The sequence below is a fragment of the Phacochoerus africanus genome, chromosome 11, assembly GCF_016906955.1.
Source record: "Phacochoerus africanus isolate WHEZ1 chromosome 11, ROS_Pafr_v1, whole genome shotgun sequence".
NCBI lineage: Eukaryota > Metazoa > Chordata > Mammalia > Artiodactyla > Suidae > Phacochoerus > Phacochoerus africanus.
Genome location: NC_062554.1, coordinates 135,922,763 through 135,945,286, shown reverse-complemented (window position 1 = coordinate 135,945,286; position 22,524 = coordinate 135,922,763). Strand labels below are relative to the sequence as shown.

The 22,524-nt window shown below is 52.9% G+C and overlaps 1 protein-coding gene across 3 annotated transcripts in view; it reads left to right on the top strand.

Moving 5' to 3' along the window:
- The window catches only part of GRB10 (growth factor receptor bound protein 10), a 158,336-nt gene that overhangs the window by 72,921 nt on the left and 62,891 nt on the right, over positions 1-22,524 (top strand). For all 3 annotated transcript variants that reach the window (XM_047753012.1, XM_047753011.1, XM_047753010.1), the window contains one exon: positions 2,706-2,796. In XM_047753012.1, coding sequence (XP_047608968.1) covers positions 2,706-2,796 — 91 coding nt within the window. The remainder of the gene's footprint in view (positions 1-2,705; positions 2,797-22,524) is intronic.

Sequence of the window (22,524 nt, the reverse complement as noted above, 5' to 3'; positions counted from 1 at the left end):
GCTGTGGCTCTGGTGTAGGCCGGTGGCTACAGCTCCGATTGGACCCCTAGCCTGGGAATCTCCATATGCCGCGGGAGTGGCCCTAGAAAAGGCAAAAAGACAAAAAAAAAAAAAAGAAAAGAATAATGTCTTGTGATGTTCATTGGGGAAAGAAACCCAAAACACAAAATCACATGATTTCATATTTTTCACCATACGATTTCAGGGGTGTCCGGCTGTGCATCATAAAGGGTGCATCACAGGTCCAGGAGCCTGTGGCCTTACCCCACTCTCACGGAACTTTGGCTGATTTTCATTTTGCATCTGCTCTGTGTGGCCAGTAGGGTGTAAATGGAAGAAGCCGTGTCACACGTCTGCCTGATGGAGTACGCCCGAGTCAGGACAGGGCTGATGGGGTTATTTGTTGCCATGGAAAATATCAAAAAGATACAGCGGGACCTGCCACGTTTATGGTTCCGTTTCTTATCCGCATCCTCCGTAACCCTCGCGTGATTCAAGTGTGACACAGACACCCTCCATAAATCATTCACACAGTATGTACACATACACGCTCTGGGTGTGTGGGTTTTTTCCTCTGAAATTAAACAGACCAAACACTGATTGGATGACATCCCGGTGAGAGAGGAGAGGTTCCCGTCAGTTTGCGTCTTCGTCCTCCCCTTTAGCGTTTCGATGTTCCCAACTCGCCAGCATCGCAGCTGTAATTAGCGAATCCGAGAGAAAGCGCTTCCTTGTGCCTGAGAGGACTGAGACTGTTCGGTTTTCCCCGATTTCCTAGAGGAAGGGGGATGTGGGGGCGCCGGTCCTCCTGGACTCTCTCTATGGGCAGGGCCTCTCCCTCTGCCCCCGCCCCCTCCCGTCTACCCACCCCTCCCACACTTGGGCGGGAGAAGCCTCTTGCTGGGAGGGGTTCAGGCGGTAAAGGGCCTTGTCGGCGTGAATGTGCTATTCTGGACCCTCTTTGGGCAGCTTGGGGGGCAGCCTGGGGGCCCTGGAGCCCGGCTACCTGCGTTCCCACCCAGGGATGCCCATTAGCACTTGGCGATCAAGAGTGGACGTACCTTTAGTGGGCACTTACCTTAGTAGGTACCCGGGGGTGAGGTTGCTGACAGCAACCACTGTATGTGTGTCAGTTTTTATCAATCGCAGTAGATTTCCCATGCAAAACTTATCCTTTTTAATTTCACTTTTTTGCTGCACCCGTGGCAGATGGAAGTTCCTGGGCCGGGATCCGGGCCGCAGCTGCAGAATTACACCACAGCAGTGGCAACAGCAGATCCTTAACCTACTGTGCCAGGCCAGGGGTTGAACCTGCACCTGAAAAGCCACCTGAGCTGCCGCAGAGACAGTGCCGGATCCTTAACCTGCTGTGTCACCGTTGGAACTCCCAGAAATTAAACTTTTGACACAGTTCTAAAACCTTTCTTAATACAGAGGTAATACATGTGTGTTATAAAAATACACATAGAATTATAATCTGTATTTTTACATTTTAAAATTCTAAAATTTGGAGTTCCCATTGTGGTGCAGCAGAAATGAATCCAAACGGTATCCATGAGGATTCGAGTTCAATCTCTGGCCTTGCTCAGTGGGTTGGGGATCTGGCGTTGCTGTGGCTGTGGTGTAGACCGGAAGCTATAGCTCCGATTCAACCCCTAGCCTGGGAACCTCCATATTCTGTGGGTGCGGCCCTAAAGAGCAAAAAGAATAGACTAGAATAGAACAGAACAGAATAGAATAGAAAAATTTTACATTATAAAATGATAAAAATTATAAAAACTTCAAGTTTTTTAAATCTGTTAGAGAAATTTCTCCACCCCAGTTAATCACTGCTAATATTTTACTGTAACCCTGTAATTATTTTAAAGGCTTATTTTCTTTTTCCAAATTTTAATGTCTCTTTCATTGGCTTGATTTTAGTCCCATGAAAATGGTTGGTTTTTTTTTTTTTTTGAGTTGTGGGCCTGGTTGTAATATTGCTGTTTTCACTTTGGCTGAAAAGTTTTGCTGTCACCCTGATGTCTAAAGAAATGCCACTGAAGAGTTGCCGTTGTGGCTCAGTGGGTTAAGAACCTGACACAGTGTTCATGAAGATGCAGGTTTGATCCCTGGCTTCGCTCAGTGGGTTAAGGATCTGGCATTGCGTAGGTCATAGATGTTGCTCGGATCCCACGTTGCTGTAGCTGTGGTGTAGGCTGGCAGCTACAGCTCTGATTCAACCCCTAGCCATATGTAGCAGGTGTGGCCCTAAAAAGGAAAAAAAAAAATGCTACTGAGTTCCCAATGCCTTGTGGAGGGTACAGTTATAAAAGGGCATTTCCGTAACAGGTGACAGACCTCTCAGGGCTCAAGTCAGTAATCTTTACAGAAAAATGCATATGCTCCATGGAATATGCTAATTATTTGTATTCATTGCCTAAGTCTTGTGGTTGACAATAATTCTGTTGGAAGAATTGCTATTCAGGGAAAGCAATTTAGGCCAAAAAATAGGAGTAACTTTTTTCTAACTCTCTTGCCAAGCAGGCTGTACCTTTTCATGATTAACTCTCCTTATACAGTGTATTTCCAGCAACTGTCATCCAAACCTACAAAGTCAATAAATTTGAAGAAATTGGGGAAGAAAAGACCGGCTTGGGAGGGGGGGTGGATGTGACAGATGGGAAGTGCTCCTTTTGACCAGAGCCTCTGTGCACCTGTCTCTTCAGGACCAGGTGGAGCAGACATCCCCTCACCATCCTCGAGATCTGGCAGGACCTGGCTTCCCAGCGCAGCCCGACCGGCTCGCCCCTCACCAAGGTAAGGGCCGAATCGCAGAGCGTCCCGACACAGACGCCCTGACTCGCTCCTGCTTTGCAGTGACGCCGGGGCTTCGTGTTCCAAGAAACTCTTCTTGGCACTCATGTGAGGAGATGCTGACCGTAGCTCTTCCTCTCCCCTTTAAGGAAAGCAAATGCTGTAAAGGGAGCTACTTGGGGACGCTGTCTGCGTGTATTTTCTTTCAATGAACAGCCTCCGTGGACAAAACTTCAGAATCGATTTCAAGTGAATCATCCTGGGATTCAACTCAGAGGCGTCTCGAGGGCTCCTCCACAGTGGGGTTGCCTTGATTTTGGCGTTTTTGTGTTTGCACTTAAACTGGTTGAGTGTGTATATGCCTTGGCGTCTCTCTTGCTGTGATTCCTTCTATTCCTTCTCGCTAATTTCGGCTGGGCTCGCCCTGGGGAAGCAGGGAGGGTATTAGATGGATGTACCAGGGTTGTAACTTAGGTCCAGTACGTAAGCTTAGATGCCGGATGGGACCTGCACGGAGCTGGCGTGATCAGGAGGTGGAACGGGGAAAGGACCTGGGGCTGGTGGTTTGAATTCTTTGAGAGTGTATCAGATGTGGTAGGGTTTAGAGCTGGTGGGAGTTAGAATAACCTGATTTTCTTCATTGCCGAATGCGAGAGGGAGAGAGAGGATGCACTTTAGCGAACATAAAGTCTGGGAGCTGACCAAGACTGGGACCGGGTGCTACTGGCCGTCCTCCCTGAAAGAATTCCGAGAAGTCGTATTTCCGACCAAGATAAGCAGGTGGTGAGGGGGGTGGGGGCCTGCGAACCGTAAGCAGACAGCGGGGCTGCTGGCGCCCGTTCGCCTCCACGGGGCCACTTGCACAAGGCGAGCTGAAACCTTGGGGACTCGGACATTGGGGCTGTGTGTTCAATGCATGGTTAAGTGATACGCGTGGTTACCTAGTCAGGGTGAGAGGAGTGGGTAATGGCCTGAGACTGCGTTAGGAAAAAAATGTGCTTGGTTATGTATTTAGCATCTTCGGCGCAGCTAAAATATTGATCATAACTGTGTCAATATTTGTGTTTTGTGTGTAAAAGCTGAGGCTCCTCATGTGTCACTCTTGCTTCGTCTTGGTTAAAAAAAAATGTACCTTTTTAGAGAGTGATGGTGGGGCAGCTTCGCACACGGGGGATGAGGGGTCTGTGAGAAATCACCACGCTTCCCTCCCCTTCCTTTAGGTTTAGATGTGAACCGAAAATTGCATCTTCAGAAAGGAATTATCTAAAAAAAAAGGGGGGGGGGTCCCATCTGAAAGAAGTAATAGCCTAGAATCTACCTGAGAAAGCCAAGACTATGTCTTCTGTTCCTTGTGAGTTAAACATTGCGTAACGTGATGGCAAATACAACCCTGTGAGTTCAGACAGCACTCGAAAGTCTTTGGTAGAGGAGCTCCCGTTGTGGCTCAGCAGGTTAGGAACCCGGCACAGTGTCTGTGAGGATGTGGGTTCCATCTCTGGCCTCACTCAGAGGGTTAAGGATCCGGTGTTGCCGTGAACTGTGTTATAGGTCACAGATGTGGCTCAGATCTGGCGTTGCTGTGGCTGCGGGTAGGCCGGCAGGTGCAGCTGTAAAAGAAAAAAAAAAAAGTTTGGGCAGAGAATTCCGAAGAAATAAAGGAGAGTTGAAAGAGGAAAACAAAATATATTGACCCGGAGAAAGACCAGCTTTTAATAAAGGAAGAAGAGTCTGAAAGTAATGGGGTCAGTGAGCGATACTGGCTCCTAAAAAGGCTCAGGGAGTTTTGCAGATGAGCATCAGGGAACCTTCAAAAGACACCTAATTTCTCTTTTATGCAAATGGTTGGTGAGGGACAAATGCTCTTCCGCTTATTCTATAATATTTCGTAGCTTCGCGAAAGACAGTCAGGAAATCCAAATATAGGCAAATATTTCACGTATTAACTGACATCCAAGAAGTCTGTGTAAAGCATGAATAAATCAAGTTAGCAGTTTATCTGTGTAAAGCATGAATAAATCAAGTTAGCAGTTTATCTTAAATAAAACACAAAACAAACAAAGGCTCTGACCAGGCTGGGTTTGTGATAGTAACACAAAGATTCTTCAGGACATTGGACTCTGAACACATTTAACGCATGAAAAGATGAAAGGGAGAACAAGCATCATCTCGCCAGAGACAGCGAGAGCAGTTAAACAGTTCTCCACTCTTGCACCACAAAACGAACCAGAACAACCCAACCCTTCCTGAGGCAGGACGGCTCTTCCTGCAGCCACATCCCTAGACACCGATTGTAAGTTGACAACATTCAACCAAAAGTGCTTTTTAATGCACCTGACTCACTGAACCTTGTAGCTTAGCCCAGACCACCTGAAAGGTTTTGAGAAGAGTTACACGAGCCTCCGGGGGGCACAATCTAACACACACCTGTTTTATGATGAAGTGTGGACTATCTCAGTTCCTTGTTGAACGCCACACCGAAGTGACAAGCAGCGTGGTTGGGTCCAGAACGGCTTTGGGTTGCTGGGTGTTTCCCCTGCGAACGTGGGCCTGCCTGAGAGCCACGGCCCGCTCACGGCCCAGCGTCACGACAGAGGATGGACCACATCGGAAGAGGTTGCCATCCAGAATTCCAAGTGTGGTTTCTACGGAATGCGAATCACTTTCTCGCTGTGGTCAAAGAATCCTAAGTGGAACTGTCATTAAGTCAGGAACTGTCTGTACTGAGAAGAAACCTCGGTAACCTCTCTAACCTGTTCCAAGTCTGTTTGTCAAAGACGTTTGGCCCTCAGCCTCCACGATGGGAGCTCTTAGCATCATGTCCCTGAAAGTCAGAGGACACACAGGAAGGCCTGCTGTCACTAGAGGTCTTCGCCAGGGTTGTAAAACAAACACAACAGCAGACATGCCAACACCAAAAGGAAAAAATGAAAGTGGTGCCTCTTTGCAAATGGTGTTATTATCCCAATAGAAAAGCCATTTAAAATAAATGGGTTTTTCAAACTGGTAGGTAAGTGACATCAACAGATAAAGTTTAATAGTATCCGTGCAACCGAAAACAACAGGAAGTGTCATGCAAACGGAAATCCCACGTCTAGGAGTTCCCTGGTGGCTCAGCAGGTTAAAGATCGGGCACTGTCACTACCCTGGCTCAAGTTGCCATTGTGGCTTTGATCCCCCCGTGCCAGAGCTTCCTCATGCCACGGGTGTGTCCAGAGAGACAGCAAGAAATCCCACTATAATAATAACAAAAAATTAGAAGGATCTAGGAGTAAATTCAACCAGATTACCTAAGTTCTAAGACATTAGTAAAATACATAAAAAAGACCTGAATACGTGGAGGGTTGTCCCTGGACGGTAAGTCAGAAGACGTGGATAGTGAAGAGGTCACGTCTTCCCACGTTTATCTTTAATGCACTTGCGACCAAGTTTCAGAGCATTTGGTGTGACTTCCGGACAAGTGAAGACTCAGGAACAGCCAGATAGAGTTGAAGATGAGCTGGGCAGAGGGAGGGAGGGAGGGGGATTTACACTGGCCGGCAGCGAGGCCTCCTGAGGGCATCACAGTTGATTCAAGGACAGATGGATGTCCCCTGCAGAGCCCCACACAGTTACAGAAACTCAGTGCGACACGGAGAAGTCGTGGCGGGGCTCTGAGGCTGGGGCGTCGGGGGGTGGGGGCCACTGGATCTTCCCTTCTGTACCCCATCCACAGTCATCAGTTTCAGTTCAGTTAATCACTAAGTGTGGAAGACAAATGTTTTTGCTTTTTTTCCATTCATAAGAATTAATGGGTAGTGAGACTCTTTATACCCACAGGCTGAAAAGGAACTTTTTTTTTTTTGGTCTTTCTGCTGTTTCTTTGGGCCGCTCCCGTGGCATGTGGAGGTTCCCAGGCTAGGGGTCGAATCGGAGCTGTAGCCACCGGCCCACGCCAGAGCCACAGCAACGCGGGATCCGAGCCGCATCTGCGGCCTACACCACAGCTCATGGCAACGCCGGATCATTAACCCACTGAGCAAGGGCAGGGACCGAACCCGCAACCTCATGGTTCCTAGTCGGATTGGTTAACCACTGCGCCACGACGGGAACTCCTTTTTTTTTTTTAATGGCCACACTTCTGGCATATGCAAGTTCCTGGGCCAGGGATTGAATCACATCCTTGTAACTCATTGCACCAGACTGGGGATTGGACCCGTGCCTCTGCAGCAACCTGAGCTGCTGCAGTAAGAGGCTTAACTGGCTGTGCCCCAGCGGGAACTCTGAGAAGGAACCATGAAACTAAGATTTAGCACCACCATAAGGGAAAAATGATGTGTGAGGACATTGTAAGCAGACTGCGTGCAAACCTGACAGCGTCTGAAACCCTGAGAGGCAGCCTCAGCCGGGGGAAAATATTTGCAGTGTGTGAGTATCCTCAGCTTACTTTAAAAAATCCTATGCCTAAGAGAAACTCTCCAATAGAAAAGCTGGCCCGAAGCCCGGCGGGACTGTGCGGGAATGGACAGTGAGCCGTGTTTGTTTCTGACGTTGGATGCTCCTTTCACGTGGCAGCCGTGGGAGCGGCCTGCGCTGGGGCTGGAGGGAGCTTTGCTCTGAGGTCTGTGGTGCGGAGCAGCAAGGCAGGTGGCCCTTTCAAGTGCATCCAGGGGCCCCTTGCTCGGTGCTCCTTCCGCGCCCTCGCAGCCCTGCGTGTCCCTGGAAGCAGGCCGGGGTTTGCAGCCCTCTGTCCAGCAGTGCTGGGTGGGGTGGCTCTGCCCCTTCCAGGGCTGCGTCTGCACAGCCTGTGGGACTCTGCAGCTCACTGTGCTGGGCCCTCCTGCCTCCCTCGGTGTTCCCTTTGCCCGTCTCCCAGCCAGCTCACCACACGGCTTCTTCTTGACGAGATGCCTTGGGACACATGACAGCACTTGGCAAAGTCAGAGAGCTGTGTCTTCCTCTAACAGGTGCTCCGACCCGAGGTCTTAGGTGTCCGTGATGTGTTTAATTTAGGGTTGGCTGGTCCTTTGCAAGGGACTTGATGTTTAGAGTAAAGGGTTTGCTGTGACTTTCCTTGACCTGTTCCTTCTCTTTGGCAAAGAGGATTGACTACTCTTGTTTCTGATGGCTCATTCCTAGTGTAAGCAGCTTATTTTTGTGTGACAGGTGCAAAGATGCTTCGGACATTCCCGAGCGGCATGCTGCAGGAGGCATGCATCTTCCTTGCTGCAGGTGGTTTTTTAATGGAATTTCTCTCGACAGTATTTAAAAAATACTTTTTATTGGAGTGAAGTATACCTAATATAAAATTTACCATTTTAAACCATTTTTAAGTGTACATTTCAGTGGCATTCTTTACCTTCCCAGTGTTGTGCAAATGTCCCCACTATCTAATTTTTAAAAAATTATCAGGAGTTCCCACTGCGGCTCAGCGGATTAAGAATCTGACATTGTCTCTGTAAGGATATGAGTTCGATCCCTGGCCTCACTTGGTGGGTTAAGGATTCAGCGTTGCCGCAAGCCGCAGAGTAGATCGAAGCTTCAGCTTGGGTCCAGGGTTGCCATGACTGGCATAGGCTACAGCTGCAGCTCTGATTCCATCCCTAGCCTGGAGACTTCCTTGTGCTGCAGATGTGGCCATAAAAAGAAAAAAAAAAGAAAGAAAAAATGTTTAAAAATCATCACCCCAAACGCTCTGTACCTGCTAAGAAGTCATCCCCCGACACTGCTTATAGCCTCTGTTCTACTCTGTCCTGGTGACTTTGCCTTTGCTGGGCACCTCGTGTGAGTGACCTCATCCAGCATCGTCCCTTGGTGGCCGGCTTAGCATGGCAGGGTTCCTTATGCGTCAGGATGTCGCCGTCTCTGTAGCTGAGTGATACTTTGTGTACCGCTTGTCTGTCAGCCTGCCTTTGCTTTGCCTCCTCCTTGTGGCAGTTGTGAATAACGCTGCCATGAACGTGGGTGTGCAAATACCTGTTCGAGCCTCTGCTTTCAGCTCCTCTGGGTGTATACTTAGAATTGCTTTAACAGTATGGGAATTTTATATTTAGCTTTTTCTTGACAGTATTTCTGCGATGCGTGCTTTCAGAGAAATGTGGGTTTTGGAAGTGAGGCCTTTTCTCAGTTTCACTTGTGTCTGATCGTTCTTGCTTAGCGCGGAAGCTGGTCCAGCTCTGTCTCCCAGCAGCGTCTGCAGAGCAGAGATGCCCCAAGGAGCGGGGAGGTTTGAAATCCGCGCTGGAAAGTCACTGTCCGTGGGCTGTGTTCTCCTTGGGGCCAGGGCTGTGTGTGCACTGCACAAAGCCTCCTGAGATGTGTTCACAAGATTGCCCATGACCCCTGGGGCTGGGAATCTTGGAAACTCGGTCTGTCTGTGACTCTGAGGAGACTCTGAAATTCAGCACTTGACTCCCTGAACCGAGGCGTGTCTTCCAGGTGCTGGGCCTCCAGTGGTCTCGTCCCCCCTGCACGGCCACGGCTCTTTGCTGCTTTGGCTGCTTCTCTTGCTTTCCTTCTTTCCCTTCCTTTTCTTTGCTTTTCTCTTTTTCTTTTTCTTTCGAGGGCCACACCCGCGGCATACGGAGGTTCCCAGGCTAGAGGTTGAATCGGAGCTGTAGCTGCCGGTCTACACCACAGCCACAGAAATTCAGGATCTGAGCCGTGTCTGCGACCTACACCACAGCTCACAGCCACGCCGGGTCCTTTGCCCACTGAGCAGGGCCGGGCATCGTAGCCACGTCCTCATGGATGCTGGTCAGATTTGTTACCACTGAGCCACGATGGCAGCTCCCTCTTGGTTTTCTTTAGGCCAAAGGTTTTGATTATTGGTATCAGTTTGAATGTGCAGAACTACGTTTGGTGGGGTGCTTTTTTAGTTTTCTTCGAGAAACAGTGCAAGTGGAAGAAAACAGATGTGAAATGAGGTAGTTTTGGAAAACCCAGTATCTTCTTGAACCGTCTGTGCCAAGTAGAAAAGACCAAAATTGGAAAAGAGTGTCGTTCCCCAGAGGTGGTGGGAAGCCCCCCGAGGGGGTTTTGTCTTGGCCCCTCCCCTTCGGGGAGCTGCTCTGCTGTCGCCAGAGGCGGGGTGGCGGGTTTGGGGCTGGCGGCCTCTCCTCTCCTGCGCTGTGACTGTGGGGCCTGTGCGTCGCCACCTCGTGGTTTAGACTCTTTGTCCGTAGACACCCCCCGTGCGTGATGACTGTGAAAATGCGTGCTGACGATGCGGACAGGGTACCTCGGGGTCCTATGCTGAAAATCCTCCTGCAGGTCCTGGTTTTTCATTTAGTCATCAAAGCCACAGGTGGGGAGCCCAGGCAGAGTGGCTCAGGACTTGCCCAGAAGTCCCGGAGAGGTCACGCGGGGTCGAAATTGGAATCAAAGCCAAGTCGCTGCACCTTCACATTTTTGTTTTTTGTGGGGTTTTTTTCTGGCCCACACCTGTGGCATACGGAAGTTCCCCAGGCCAGGGACTGAACCTGTATCACAGCAGCCACCTGAGCCACAGCAGTGACAACGCTGGATCGTCAACGGCGAGGCCACCAGCCCCCCGCTTCACATTTTGGGATAAGGGAGGGAAACAGCCAGCCCCCATCTGTACATATCTGCACGCAAAAACCACCTGCTGCCTTGGGAATCGGGTTCTTCCCCTTTCTTCTGAGCTGATGCCTTTCCTGGAGGCAGAGGCCACGTCTGAGTATCTGGGAGGTTCTGCTGTCCACCTCTGCGTCTTAGAGATACTTGGGTAACGCGGGGCGAAACGCCATGTCGCTGACACACTTGTAGGCTCCACAAGGGTCCTGAGTTCCTGCCTGTACCTCCCACGTGGGAGGGTGTGGGCGCTCTGGTCCCCTTGGCGAGGTGTCAGGAGCATCTGGCGGAGGGATGGTACATGAGAGGGCATGGAAGTCAACCGAGAGGCCCACGCGGCTTCCTCTGGGGTTTTTGGACCAAGCTTGCCTCCTGGCTCCTGGGCGGCCCCTCACCCAGTTGACTGTTTACTGTGTGATACCTGAGAGTATCCGTGATGTTACGCTCATCGTATGCACACACACACACACACACACACACACAACACATGGACCTTTTCATCCAGGGGAGTATAAACCCCTTTTAGAAGTGGCAGGTCACAATGCTGATACCATTCCTTCTTTTTTTTTGGTCCATGCCCACGGCAAGTGGAAGTTCCCGGCCAAGGATTGAACCCAAGCCACAGCAATGACAATGCAGACTCCTTACCTGCTAGGCTACCAGGGAACTCCTGGTTCCTTCATTATTAAGATCTGTGGTGAGTGAATATCTTTAGATTTTGCCCTTAGGCAGGACACCAGGATACCCTGTCTCCCGAAGTCTAATGTCTTTCTTCCTCGATGTTACACTTCACCTAAATTATTTTATTTTTTTAAATTGCAATTAACCAGCCATTCCAGGTAAATATTTTTTTGGAATGTGCTATTTTCCTGATACAGTTTTAAACTCTGTCCCCAAAGGGAGATCGCAGGATTTTCAGTGAGGCACAGTAGCCTTCTGACCTTGGGGACACGATGTGCTGCAGCTCTAGGAAGTGACTCTGCTAGGTTACGGTGTCACTTGTGTGAACGTGGCTAATAGGAGCTCATATTAAACACCCCCTGTGACCTAATCTCCCCTCCAGGAGGGCCCTCGGGAGCTCAGCTCCTTCCCTGTGAGCAGGCCCTGCGGGTACATAACTAGCAGACCCTTTGGGAGAACCCGGGAGGAGCAGGCATCTCCTTGGGATTAGACGCTTGGGCGCAGGTCTGGAGCTGGGAGCCTGGAGGCTGCCGCTGCCCCCTGCTGCTCCCTGAGGACATGCCCGAGGGGTGGGCAACCCCACCGCTCAGCCCCGGGCCTCCTTGAGACCAAGGGAGACTTTTATGAGTCCCGGCCTTTTTTTGGGGGGGAGGGACTGGAGGAGATGGGGGCGCAGGTTGTTGATCCCTCCATCTCAGAGGGTACATTTTCGATAGATTTTGAAAATTAATCCCAGGGGGCTCCAGCCGCTTGTGTGTCACATGGCTAAAGGCACGTTTGCATGACGAATGCTCCCTGTTTGGGGTCTCAGCGTAGGGCCCCCAGGTGCAGGCGCAAGGCCAGCTGCATTTCTGCATTGTCGCAAGGTGGCCGGCGCTACCCTTGAAGCTGTGGGGCGGCTCTCAGGGGTGCCAGTTTCTCTGAGTTTTCTCACTGATCGCCCGCCTGGCTCTGCCCTGGGTGGTGGCCGGAGTTTCCCCTCTGGCACTTTTGAGTCCTTCTGTGGTTGCAGGATGAGTTGGCAGCTGCAGCTGTGAGACTCAGGGACCCGGGCGGCGAGGCCTCGCTCGCCCTTCTGGCTTCTGCTGCCACTGGGCAGACTGCGCAGGATGCTTGCTTTTCTGGAACCAGCTATTTACTGTTGTCCTCCGTCCCTGGGCAGTGCCCGCTGTGACGCGGTCACCTCTTCTCCGTGTTTACAGCCTGCTCCTTCCTGGGGTCCCCACTCGGATGCCCAACTCGAGGGCCTTCCCGGGTGCCCGCCTCTCCTTCCTGCACCCTTTGAATCAGAGCTTCCTCGGGGGCTCCTCCTGTGGCTTTTACTTGTCCCCTAAACTCATCACTTTGCTTGTTTTTGGTACAGCAGATACACATCTCTCCTTGCAGTTTAGTTCTGTGTTCCTTGAGGTCAGGGCTTTTATTTATTGATTGATTTGGTTTTGTTTTAATCTTTGGAGAGAATTAAGAGAGTATTGGCTTTTTAGGCAAACCAGGGGAGAATCTAGTCTTTGCTAACAGCTGTGTGACACTGGCTGTGTGTTTTAACCTCTCTGAGCCCTGCCTTTCTAACCTGCGGAATGGACATAATGAGTCATGGCTGTGGGTGGGGATGGCATGAGATGCCACATTCAGCCGTGCCTGTCCTGTCCCCCCCCCCTTTATGGGTCACCCTCTGACCAGCTGCAGTACACTGGACACAGCTGACGGTGAATACTTGTCAGTGGAATTCTGAGTCAGGCTCTGCCAAGGGTGAGCTTGCAGCCGCGAGCAGTGAGTACAGGCTTGGAAGGCGTGCAGTTCCAGCTGGAAATGGACCCCTCCCCAGGGCAGCCCCCAGCATGCCACTGAAGCCCGCCCCTCCCGTCCCGGGATCTGCGGGCAGCGTCAGAGGTTAAAGAGAGTGATCCCACATCACCTGAAGCTGCTGGTACCCAGAAGGATCCGACTTTGACTGCGCGACGTCCCGCCGGAGCGCAGGAGACAGCGGTGATGCGACGCGTGTGTGGGGCGGTGTGCCATGCAGGGCGGTGTCCCTGGCTGCGTGGAGAAGTGACGGGGCCAGCCCTACCACAGAAGGGCTAGTACACCGAGGCTGGAAGTTCCCCATTGGCTGAGCATCCTGGGTAGAGACGATCAGATCCTTCTTCCATTCCTGTGACCTCAGGGGCCAGGTGGGCTCCCGAGGCTCAGGTCTCACCTGCTGGGGGATGCTTCCTGCAGGAGACCCCTGAGCCTGGAACAGTCCGCCAGCCGTGTTGGGTTTAGATGTCTGGTGTGTATTTACCTGGTGGCCTGGGTGTGATCTGCTTGGTGGGCCTTTTTCCAGGAAACTAACAGACTGGGAACTCAGCAGCTTCCAGAGAGTTTGGGGCCCTGCCTGGCTGTCTGACCTTCTGGAAAATTCTACAGATGATTTAAGGAGGCTGATGACTCCGCTTTCCATATACTCAGCTAACGTGGACTGACCGCCTGTTGTGTGCAGGCTGTGAAATTAGGCAGGGAGGCAAAGATGAGAGAACATCCAGGTTCAGCCTGTAGAAATTCAAGGTTAATGACAAAGAGTTATGTGTACCGGGGGCACAGGGGTTAAGGATCCAGGGCTGTCACGGCAGTGGCTTCAGTCACTGCTGGGGCACAGGTTCGATCCCTGGCCCAGGAACCTCTGCATGCCTCAGGTGTGGCCAAAAAAAAAAGAAGAAGAAAAGAAAATGAAATGAAAACTCCAAGCTTAGTGAGCAAAAACACTGAAGAAAATTAAAGTCACAACGTCCCAAGGAAGCAGCGTGTCCACCCTGGAGCTGGACGAACTCCCCGCTCCATCGTGGTGGCTGAGTGACCCTCTGCCTCGGCTTCTTCATCTGAAACCTTAAAAATGCCTACGTGGCTGGTTGGGTAGGAAGATTAGGAAGCACTCGAGCTGCAAGGTGTGCCTGGCGTAAGATCTGGTGCTTCGTAGCTGCTCAAGAAATGGCAGCGGCTGTGCCATCTTCATGAGCACATGCAGTGCCATGTGCAGAGAGAGTGGCAAAATCAAGCCCCTCTCTCATGAGTCCCGAGTGTGCAACCTCCCTCTGTGCTGGTCCCACCAGAATTCGGGTCCGCATCAAGACCCGAATTCCGAGAGACGCTCCTGAGTCTTCCTTCGCCTGGGGGGTGATTCGGAGGGTGCCCCTTAGAGTGTGCTGTTCTTTCTCTGGGTTGACAAGCCGTCATCGTGAGATGACTCGTAAGCCCCCGACTCTGTTTATTCCCTGGCCCGACTCCAGTGATCTGGATTCAGCGAGAAGCCAGCTGAGTCCCAGGAACCTTTGTTCACAGACCGAAGTCCTGGGGTCCTGCTCAGCAGATGCCAAAGGAACAGGCCTCAGCCCTCCCGGCCCCGCCGGCCGCATCCCAGACGCCCCGTCTTTTCCGTTCAGCCCACTGTCCGTGCACATCCTGGAAAGACAGCGGCCTCTCCCGGGCCTCGTGCTTCTGGAAGAGGCGCCCTTTCCTGGAATCGCCCGGTACGTCCTCTGGGAAGGACTTTCCCCATCCCAATGCCTGAGAAACGGGGCTCTTGGTAGAGCAGTGCCCTCTGCCTGGCTGTCCTGACTTACGTAAACAGTGGGCGCGTAAAATCCTTCTCTCCTGCCAAGTCGTGAGCACGGCTGTCCTGGGACAGCGTCCAGCCTCTGGGCATGTTGCTGCTCTGGACCCTTCATCAGCTCCTCCAAGGCAGCTTCATCTGAGGACACGCCCTGTCCTCGGTACCGCCGCTGCTACCCCGTGTCCCTAAGCCCTCTTGCATGGGGCTCCGCTGGGGTTCCCCTCGGGCGGCCTGAGGTTACCCCTTTTCTGCCAGGAGCCCAGCGTCTCTTCAGGATGTCCTCACCCCCAGCTCCTACAGCAGAGGAGGTCCTGGCTTCTTCCTGCAGGGCATTAGTGCCCCAGAGGTGGTGGCAGTTCCATCTCCTTCTGGCAGCTTTACGCTTCGCATGGGAGCATCCCCCTGCAGAGCTGGCTGCTAGACCTCATTACATTCAGGCGATGGGACTCTTGTCTCTCTCATGAGCATCTGTAGTTCCGCGGCCGGGAACCACGTCAGAGGCAGCTGGTGCTCAGGGAGTGTTTGTTGAGGGAAGAAGACTGTGGGGTACCGTCAGGGAGCATTTATGGAGGTAAATCCACGGAGTCCGAGAGGTTCGTGTTGAACAGGATGGATGATCAGACTCCCCCGTCTCTAATTTCCCTTTAAACAATGGCCTGTTTGCCAGCGCGGTGCCGGGAGCGACAGGCTTTTGGGCTGTGCCTTGCATTTTCCTTGTTCACTTCCAGGGCTCTTGGACTCATGTTTAGGATTCACGGAAAATGAGAACCTTCCAGAATGATAGGTTATTTGCATGGTTTCTTGCACCCGGTTGGCCTGATGTCCTAGAAGAATTGGGACTCCAAATCAGAAGGTTGGGAAGAAGCAGATGAAATCACGCAGGAAGACCGGACAAAGATGCAGACAGTCTTTTGCCGACTTGAGTGATGTTTGGCGAGTATAGCCGTGTCCCCTCTCCCCGCCCCCGCTGTCCCTTCACGGTCCAGATGAAGGTCACACAGCTGAATCTGGGCTTTCCTCTGCCACCTGCAGCCCAGGTCCTTGGTCCTTGCTTGGCAGGTGTAACTTTTTGGTCCCAGGAACTCCTTTCCTGTGTTGGGTTTGCTCCAAGGCGCAGGCCACAAATAGTCTTCAAAGACCAGAAAGAAACATCTGTGATGTCCAGGTCCTTCGTGGCAGCAGGGAGGCAGGACAAAATCCAAGGAAGAGGGAAACTTACCGTCTTTGCTCAGCCGTGGTCACTGCCAGCAGATGCCAGTTCTTGAAATCAGTGAATGGAGTCACGGAGGGGAATGAGTGTTTCTCTAGACCATGCGGCGCTCAAGTGAATCTCATGGCAATCAGAGTCCGCGTGATCCAGCACGACCTTCCTTTCCTGCTGGTTTGTCCTGGTGGTGGAGGTGGCTTGTGTGGCTGCCGGGCCGTCTGCGTTGACCCTGATCTACCCTGCACGTGGCGACACGCCCTCCCTTCCATGTGTTGAAGCCTCCTGGCTGGTCCTGGACCTGGTGGAGAGACGGAGCCTGGCCTCTCCCCTGAGAGTAGTTGCAATCACATCCTCCACTGAGGGCCGGGCCCTGCACGAGCCATGGTAGCGGGAACGCCTTATCAGAGGATGCGAACCGGTGGGTCTGAGTACCTGCCGGTCCCCGTCCACAGCGATGGTGAGGCAGCGTGCACATGTTTGTGCTGAAAGTCAGGGTTTGCTGGGAAGAGGAACCCATGTCGCGTGTCACTCGGGACGAGCCGGGCCTGAGCCTTCAGGAGCCGGACTGTCTGGGACTCCCTGGCCAGTGACCCAACAAGCCACCCCTAGGGGTCTCCGCCTCACCCTCAGCCTCTGCCTGGGTGCGTCCGGGATCTTGCTTTACCTCCTGGCTGGGTCCTGGCCCCCAACTCTTAGAGGGAGGAACCCTTGACTCTTTTCTATGTAAACTCCTGTCCCTGTGGTCACCCTGGGCCACCTGCTCTGGCCCCCAGAAGCCCACCTGCCCCTGCGCTGGCCGTAGGGAGGGACTTCCATACTATTTCTTCTTTCTGCTGAGGGAGGACGCCCCCACCTGCCCCCCACCGCGTGCAGGCAGAGAGCAGGGGAGGTGGCTTCGTGCTGGGGTGCGGGAGGGCCACGGGTGCCCCTGTCCACCAGGCAGGAGCCTCTGTTCACCAGGCAGGCGGGGGGCGGGGCTTGGGGCCGAGTGGCCAGCAGAAGTCCCCTGGTGTGGTCTCCTGGTGGGGGCAGCCCAGGACGCCCTCCCCTCGAGGTCCAAGCAGGTGCCATTCAGGCAGCTTTCTGGTCCCAGGCGTCTTAATGGAGCCCAAGTAGATTAGCCAGAAAAAGACCTTAAGTGACTGTATTTGAGAATATTAAACATTCCAATTTCAAAAAAGCTCTTACTGTTGTTATTTTTTCAAATTGTGGTAAAACATCCCTCACATGAAACGTACCGTCTTGACCCATTTTAAAGTGTGCAGTTCGGTGATTTTAAGTACATCCTCCCCACTGGCTCTTCCTAGAACTGCGGTACTTGCAGAACTGAAATCCACTCCCATTCAGTCATCGCTCCCCTTGCCCACTCCAGCCGCTGGCACTCACCTTCCACTTTCTGTCTCTGCATTTGACTGCCCGAGTTATGGAGTATTGGTCCCTTTGTGACCAGCTGAGTGGCTTCTCTCACTGGGCGTCGTGTCCCGGGGTCACCCGCCTCATAGCGAGGGTGTGTCCCTTTCCTTCCACTTAGTGATGGATGGTCTCTCACCCCAGACGGGCCCGTCTGGTTTCTCCTCTCCCACGGATGGTTTTCCCACCCCTCGGCTGCTGTGGATGGCGCTCCTTTGAATGTGGGTGTGTGAACAGCTCCAAGTCCTGCCTCGCAATTTTGGGGCTGCTGTATACCTGCCTCTTCTTTTTAAAAATGGCTCAGGAATTCTCCTGTGGCTCAGTGGCTTTGGGATCTGGTGGTGACACTGCAGTGGCTCGGGTCACAACTGTGGCACAGTTTTGATCCCTGGCCCAGGAATTTTTATATGCCGCAGGCACAGCCAAAAAAATTAAAATGGCTTAAAGAAATAAAAAAACAGGTTCAGGGAGTTCCCATTGTAGCAGCAGAAACGAATCCGACTAGGAACCATGAGGTTGCGGGTTCCGTCCCTGGCCTCGCTCAGTGGGTGAAGGATCTGGCATTGCCGTGAGCTGTGGTGTAGGTCGCAGACGTGGCTTGGATCTGGCGTGTCTGTGGCTGTGCTGTAAGCTGGCGGCTACAGCTCTGATTCGACCCCTAGCCTGGGAGCCTCCATGTGCCTCAGGTGTGGTCCTAAAAAAGACCAAAAAAAAAAAAAAAGAAAGAAAAGAAAAGAGAGAGAGAGAGAATGGCAAAGAAAACCAGTTATAAGAGAGGATTCTGGCCCAAGACGTTTAAAAACCACTGCCCTACCTGGTGCCCTGAGTGTGTTTACTTACGAGTCAGGAAGAGCCAGGCTGGGGAGTTTCTGGTGCTCGGTGAGGCCAGGCTGGGCTGAGACGCCTCCTGGCTCCCAGCTGATGGCTGCAGAGGGTGTCAGAACAGCGGCTCTGCTACGTGACAGGGAGGGGCTCCACTCTCCCTCTGCTGGAGTGTCATCCCCCACATGTCCCCATCCCAGCGTCTTCTCCCTCCCTGCCTCCTGCCCAGGACTGGCTCCTCCTGGGGCTGAGGTATCAGGAAGGGACATGGGACCATCAGGGACCCAGGGACTCCTGAGAAGCGGTGGCAGCTCTGCCCGGAAAGGCCGACTGACAGGCTAACCAGGACCGGCTGGCCCTCTGCCCGAGTCTTGAGAGCGGCCGTGGGGACGCACAGTGCTGTGTGCGGGACCAGGGTCCCCGCCAGAGTCTGTTCACCTGGGCCTGAGCCTGTGCTGGCATCTTGCTGAGGCTCTGGCATGGGGTGGGCTTACTCGGCTCGTGTCCCCTCTGGAAGGGTGGAGACAGAGGGTCTGCGTTCCGTCTTCTCTGTCAAGTGTGGAAAAGGATTTGGGACACGTTTAAAAGGTGGTGATCCCAGAGTCCCTGCTGTGGCTCAGTGGGTTAAGAACCTGACGTCGTGTCCTTGAGGACGCGGGTTCGACCCCTGGCCTCGCTCAGTGGGTTAAGGATCAGGCGTTGTTGCAAGCTGCAGGGTAGGTTGCAGACTTGGCTTGGATCCGGTGTTGCTGTGGCTGTGGTGTAGGCCTGCAGCTGCAGCACTGAGTGAAACCCTGGACTGGAACAGGTGCAACTGTAAAAAGACAAAAAAAGAATCCAGCTGCCACAGCTTGGGTCACTGTGGAGGTGTGGGTTCAGTCCCTGGCCCTGAGCAGTGGGTTGAAGGATTTAACATTGCCGCAGCTGCAGCGTGGTTGCACCTGTGGCTCGGATTTGATCCCTTGCCCGGGAACTTCTGTATGCTCTGGGTGTGGACATGAGAAAAAATGACCCCATCCCAGGTAGGTTCAGCAGCACCCTAACAAAGGGACAGTTCCTGCTTCTGATTTTATTTTTCATGCTTTTTTCTGTTTCCAGGAAGGTTTTTTACATAATTAAAAATTAACATAGAGTTCCCTGGTGGCTCAGTGGGTTAAGGGCCTGGTGTTGTCACTGCTGTGGCTCTGGTTGGAGCTGCGGCACAGGTTCCATCCCTGGCCCAGGAACTTCCTGCATGCCGCGGGCTCAGCCAACAAAACAAAACAAAAATCCATGTGTGTGCTGCTTTGTTTCTGCACCTTCACTCTGTCACGTTAGACCCTCAACTTGAAAAGGAAGTGCCGTTCAGGGGGGAAGATCAGACGCCACGTGGCTGCAGGGCTGCTCTCTGATTACCTGCCTTGTCCTATCGGGCTTGCCGGCCCCTGCGGTGATGTGATTTGCCGTCGTCGTCCCTGGGTTTCCTTCCACTTTTCACGTTCACGCCAAATAAAACGCATCCTCAGAACATCGGCCCGTGTCTTGTGGGGTGTTCTCAGGGTCCGGAATTTGGGAGAAGTGCTGTTTGCTGAGACCTGCAGGTGGGCCGAGGAGCCGTGATCAGCTTCCAGGCTAAGCTAGGCTAGGTGCCCCCACTTTGGATCTGCCTGGGCCGGCTTTTCCCAGACGGGCCTCCCAGGAGCACCGCGGAGCAGCCCGGCCTGGCCGACGGCACCGTCATTCGGAATAATCACTTTGACCTTTCGAAGAGAAAAGAGATCAGAGTTCTAACTTGGGCTTTGTCACCTGCCGCCGGGGGACCATCTCCCCCCGAACGCCGGCTTTTTTGCCTCACTGCCGAAGAGCTGTTTTTATCGTGATCGTTACTTGGAGGGTGAAACGAGTCGGCCATGTGAGGTGCAGGGACACTTTCCAGCCCTCAGTGTTGGCAGCTGTGTGTGGCCGTGGCGCTGAATACACAGCTCGGACGGCAGGCCCGGGGAGGCCACGGTGTGGCACTCTGAGTCACTGCTGCTTGGGCGAAGTGTGGGATTTGCTGCCCTTTGTCTCGAGAGGCCTGGACATGAGCTCCTAAACGTTTCACGGTCCAGCCTGGAGCGGCCGCTCTGAGAGCTCGTGGGCTGTGCCTGACCCGCCTCGCTCAGGACTGCCCTGTGCTCTGCGGGTTCGGAAACCAGAAGTGGATGCGGAGGCTTCCAGGGGCAGTGGCGCCTCCTGTGCTGGGCGGGCGGAGGGCACGCCTCCCGTGAAACAGAATCATTGCAGACGGGGACCCTTGTGACGCAGGCCTAGGGTTTGCTGTCAGGTGTTGAGAGAGCTCCATGAACTTGACTCCATTCTGTGGCCCAGACAGGGTTCGCGATGCTTCATGGCAGGCTGTGGGCAAGCCGAGGAGAAAGGGTAACTCACCTGGGGTTCCACCGGTAACTCAGGAGTTTCTGGTTTCGGCTTTTGGGAATTGGCAGAATCCTCTCCTTCCCTGAGGGACATAGGATTTTAGCCCCTCTTTCCTGAGATACTGATTTCTTTTCCATCCCTTGTGAAGCCTCCTGCATTCGGGGAATCAAAGATGAAGGGATCTGGGCAGCCCAGCCAGCCTTGGACAGTGTCTCCCCTCGAGTTGAAAGCAAAAGGAGGTGTGACTACGGAGCCCAGGGTCCCTGCTCCAGGACCGGCCCATCCCTTCTTCCTCCTGCCCCTGCCTCCCTGACCCACAAGCAGTGCCTGTAGCCTCACGCAGCGGGTGAAATCCTGGCTCTGTCACCCGCCGTGGGGTCCGTGGAGTTCCTCAATGACAGAAGGAAGTGCCGGAGCTCTCGAGGGACTGGACGCACGACGACCCCGGCCCGCTTCCTCCCCGCACGCACGGTCCCGCGCGTGGACAGGGCAAAGGCAAGGCACTCCGAGGGAGGTAACTGTGCTGCCACCTGCCAGCACAAAGCGGGGAGCAGACAGTCCAGCATCAGCACTGCAGGGCGGTGGTTCTGACCTTCGCTTTGTCCACCTGGGCCGGTCCCTGGATGTGCGGGTGTGCATCTTTGCCCAGTGTCAAGTCACCAGCTGACCCTGATCAGGCTTTGGGCGACGGTTCCACCCACGTGGCCTGTGGGGCCTGAGAGAGGGGGCTAAGCGTTCTGGGAGCCCGGACACCGCCCCCAAAGTGTTGGCGGCACTTTTTTGGATATATGTGATCCTGATGCAAAAACACCCCACACGCATTCCTCCAGATTGTTAAAATGACCCGCTTGTTGCCACGTGCTCCCCAGTGAGTAGACACCTAACTTGTCAAGTACTGTTGTCTGTGGGACTAGAGCAGAGAGGATGCCCACGTCCCCAAATGTCGGGAAATGTTTGTCTTGCAAACACGAAAATCACCAGGAGCCGAGAATTGCTCCAGGGCCGTGTATGTATTTCTGCGCGTATCCTAGACAGACTTAATTCTACGTGCGGCTTTCTCTTCCCTGCCTGCTTATGGTAACCACTGAAATGAGGCATCGGTTGTTTTTTTGTTTTGTTTTGTTTTTGTTTTTTAAGTGACAGGATTTGAGGGTTCATTTTTATTTTTATTTGGAGTTGTGGTTAGGTGATTGGCTTTTATATTTGCTCAAAATCTTTAAGCATCATGAATCAGAACAGAGAAGAATATTCTGAACAGTATAATATGTGATTTTCCTATTCTGCTTAACTTACGTCCAAGCAGCTCTAAATACTAAGACTTAAATACAGGAGACTGGAATATATGAGAAGAGAAGATTAACTGGTGTGCAAAAAAGGCATCTCAGTAACACGGTGACTTCTATTTGCACAAGGCTCTGATTGCTTAGAGATCACCAAAAATAACTTGCCCGGGGAACCTGGTTTAGGTTCAGCACGTTTGTAGGCTGGCCCTTTAATTCTTGTCCAGGTAGAAATGTGTTAGAACTTTGGCCTTTGTGCATGGGCTTGGGAATTTTCAGGTACCGGGCTGTCAAGAAAATCCCTTTTTTCTTCTCCACCCTCACCAGGTACTGTGTTCTCCAGAATTACTCCGTAATTCTCCCACCCCAGCTGGGAGTCCTGCACCACAGTTCAGTTCAGAAGCGGCACTCATGGTCTGAGCATTTGCGGGAGCAGCTCTCCGAGCTCAGGAGCTTAGTTTACTCACTTGGTTACCAGTTCACTGTAAAGGAACCACTTAGAGGCAGCCGGATGGAAGAGACGCAGAGGGAAATGAACCCAGGAGGCCTGGACGTGCCAGCCCTCTGCATGCACCGGCCCCCATCCTACACCCCCACCTGCTCACCATCCCGGAAGCTCTCGGGACCTGGGCTTTTGGGGCCTTGGCAGAGGTTTCATTACACCAGCATCGTGGATGAACTCATTGGCCATTTGCAACTAATGTAACCCCTTCCGCCTCTCCCCTCCCTGGAGGTGGGGGTGGGGCTGGACGTGCCAGGCCTCTCATCACACAGCT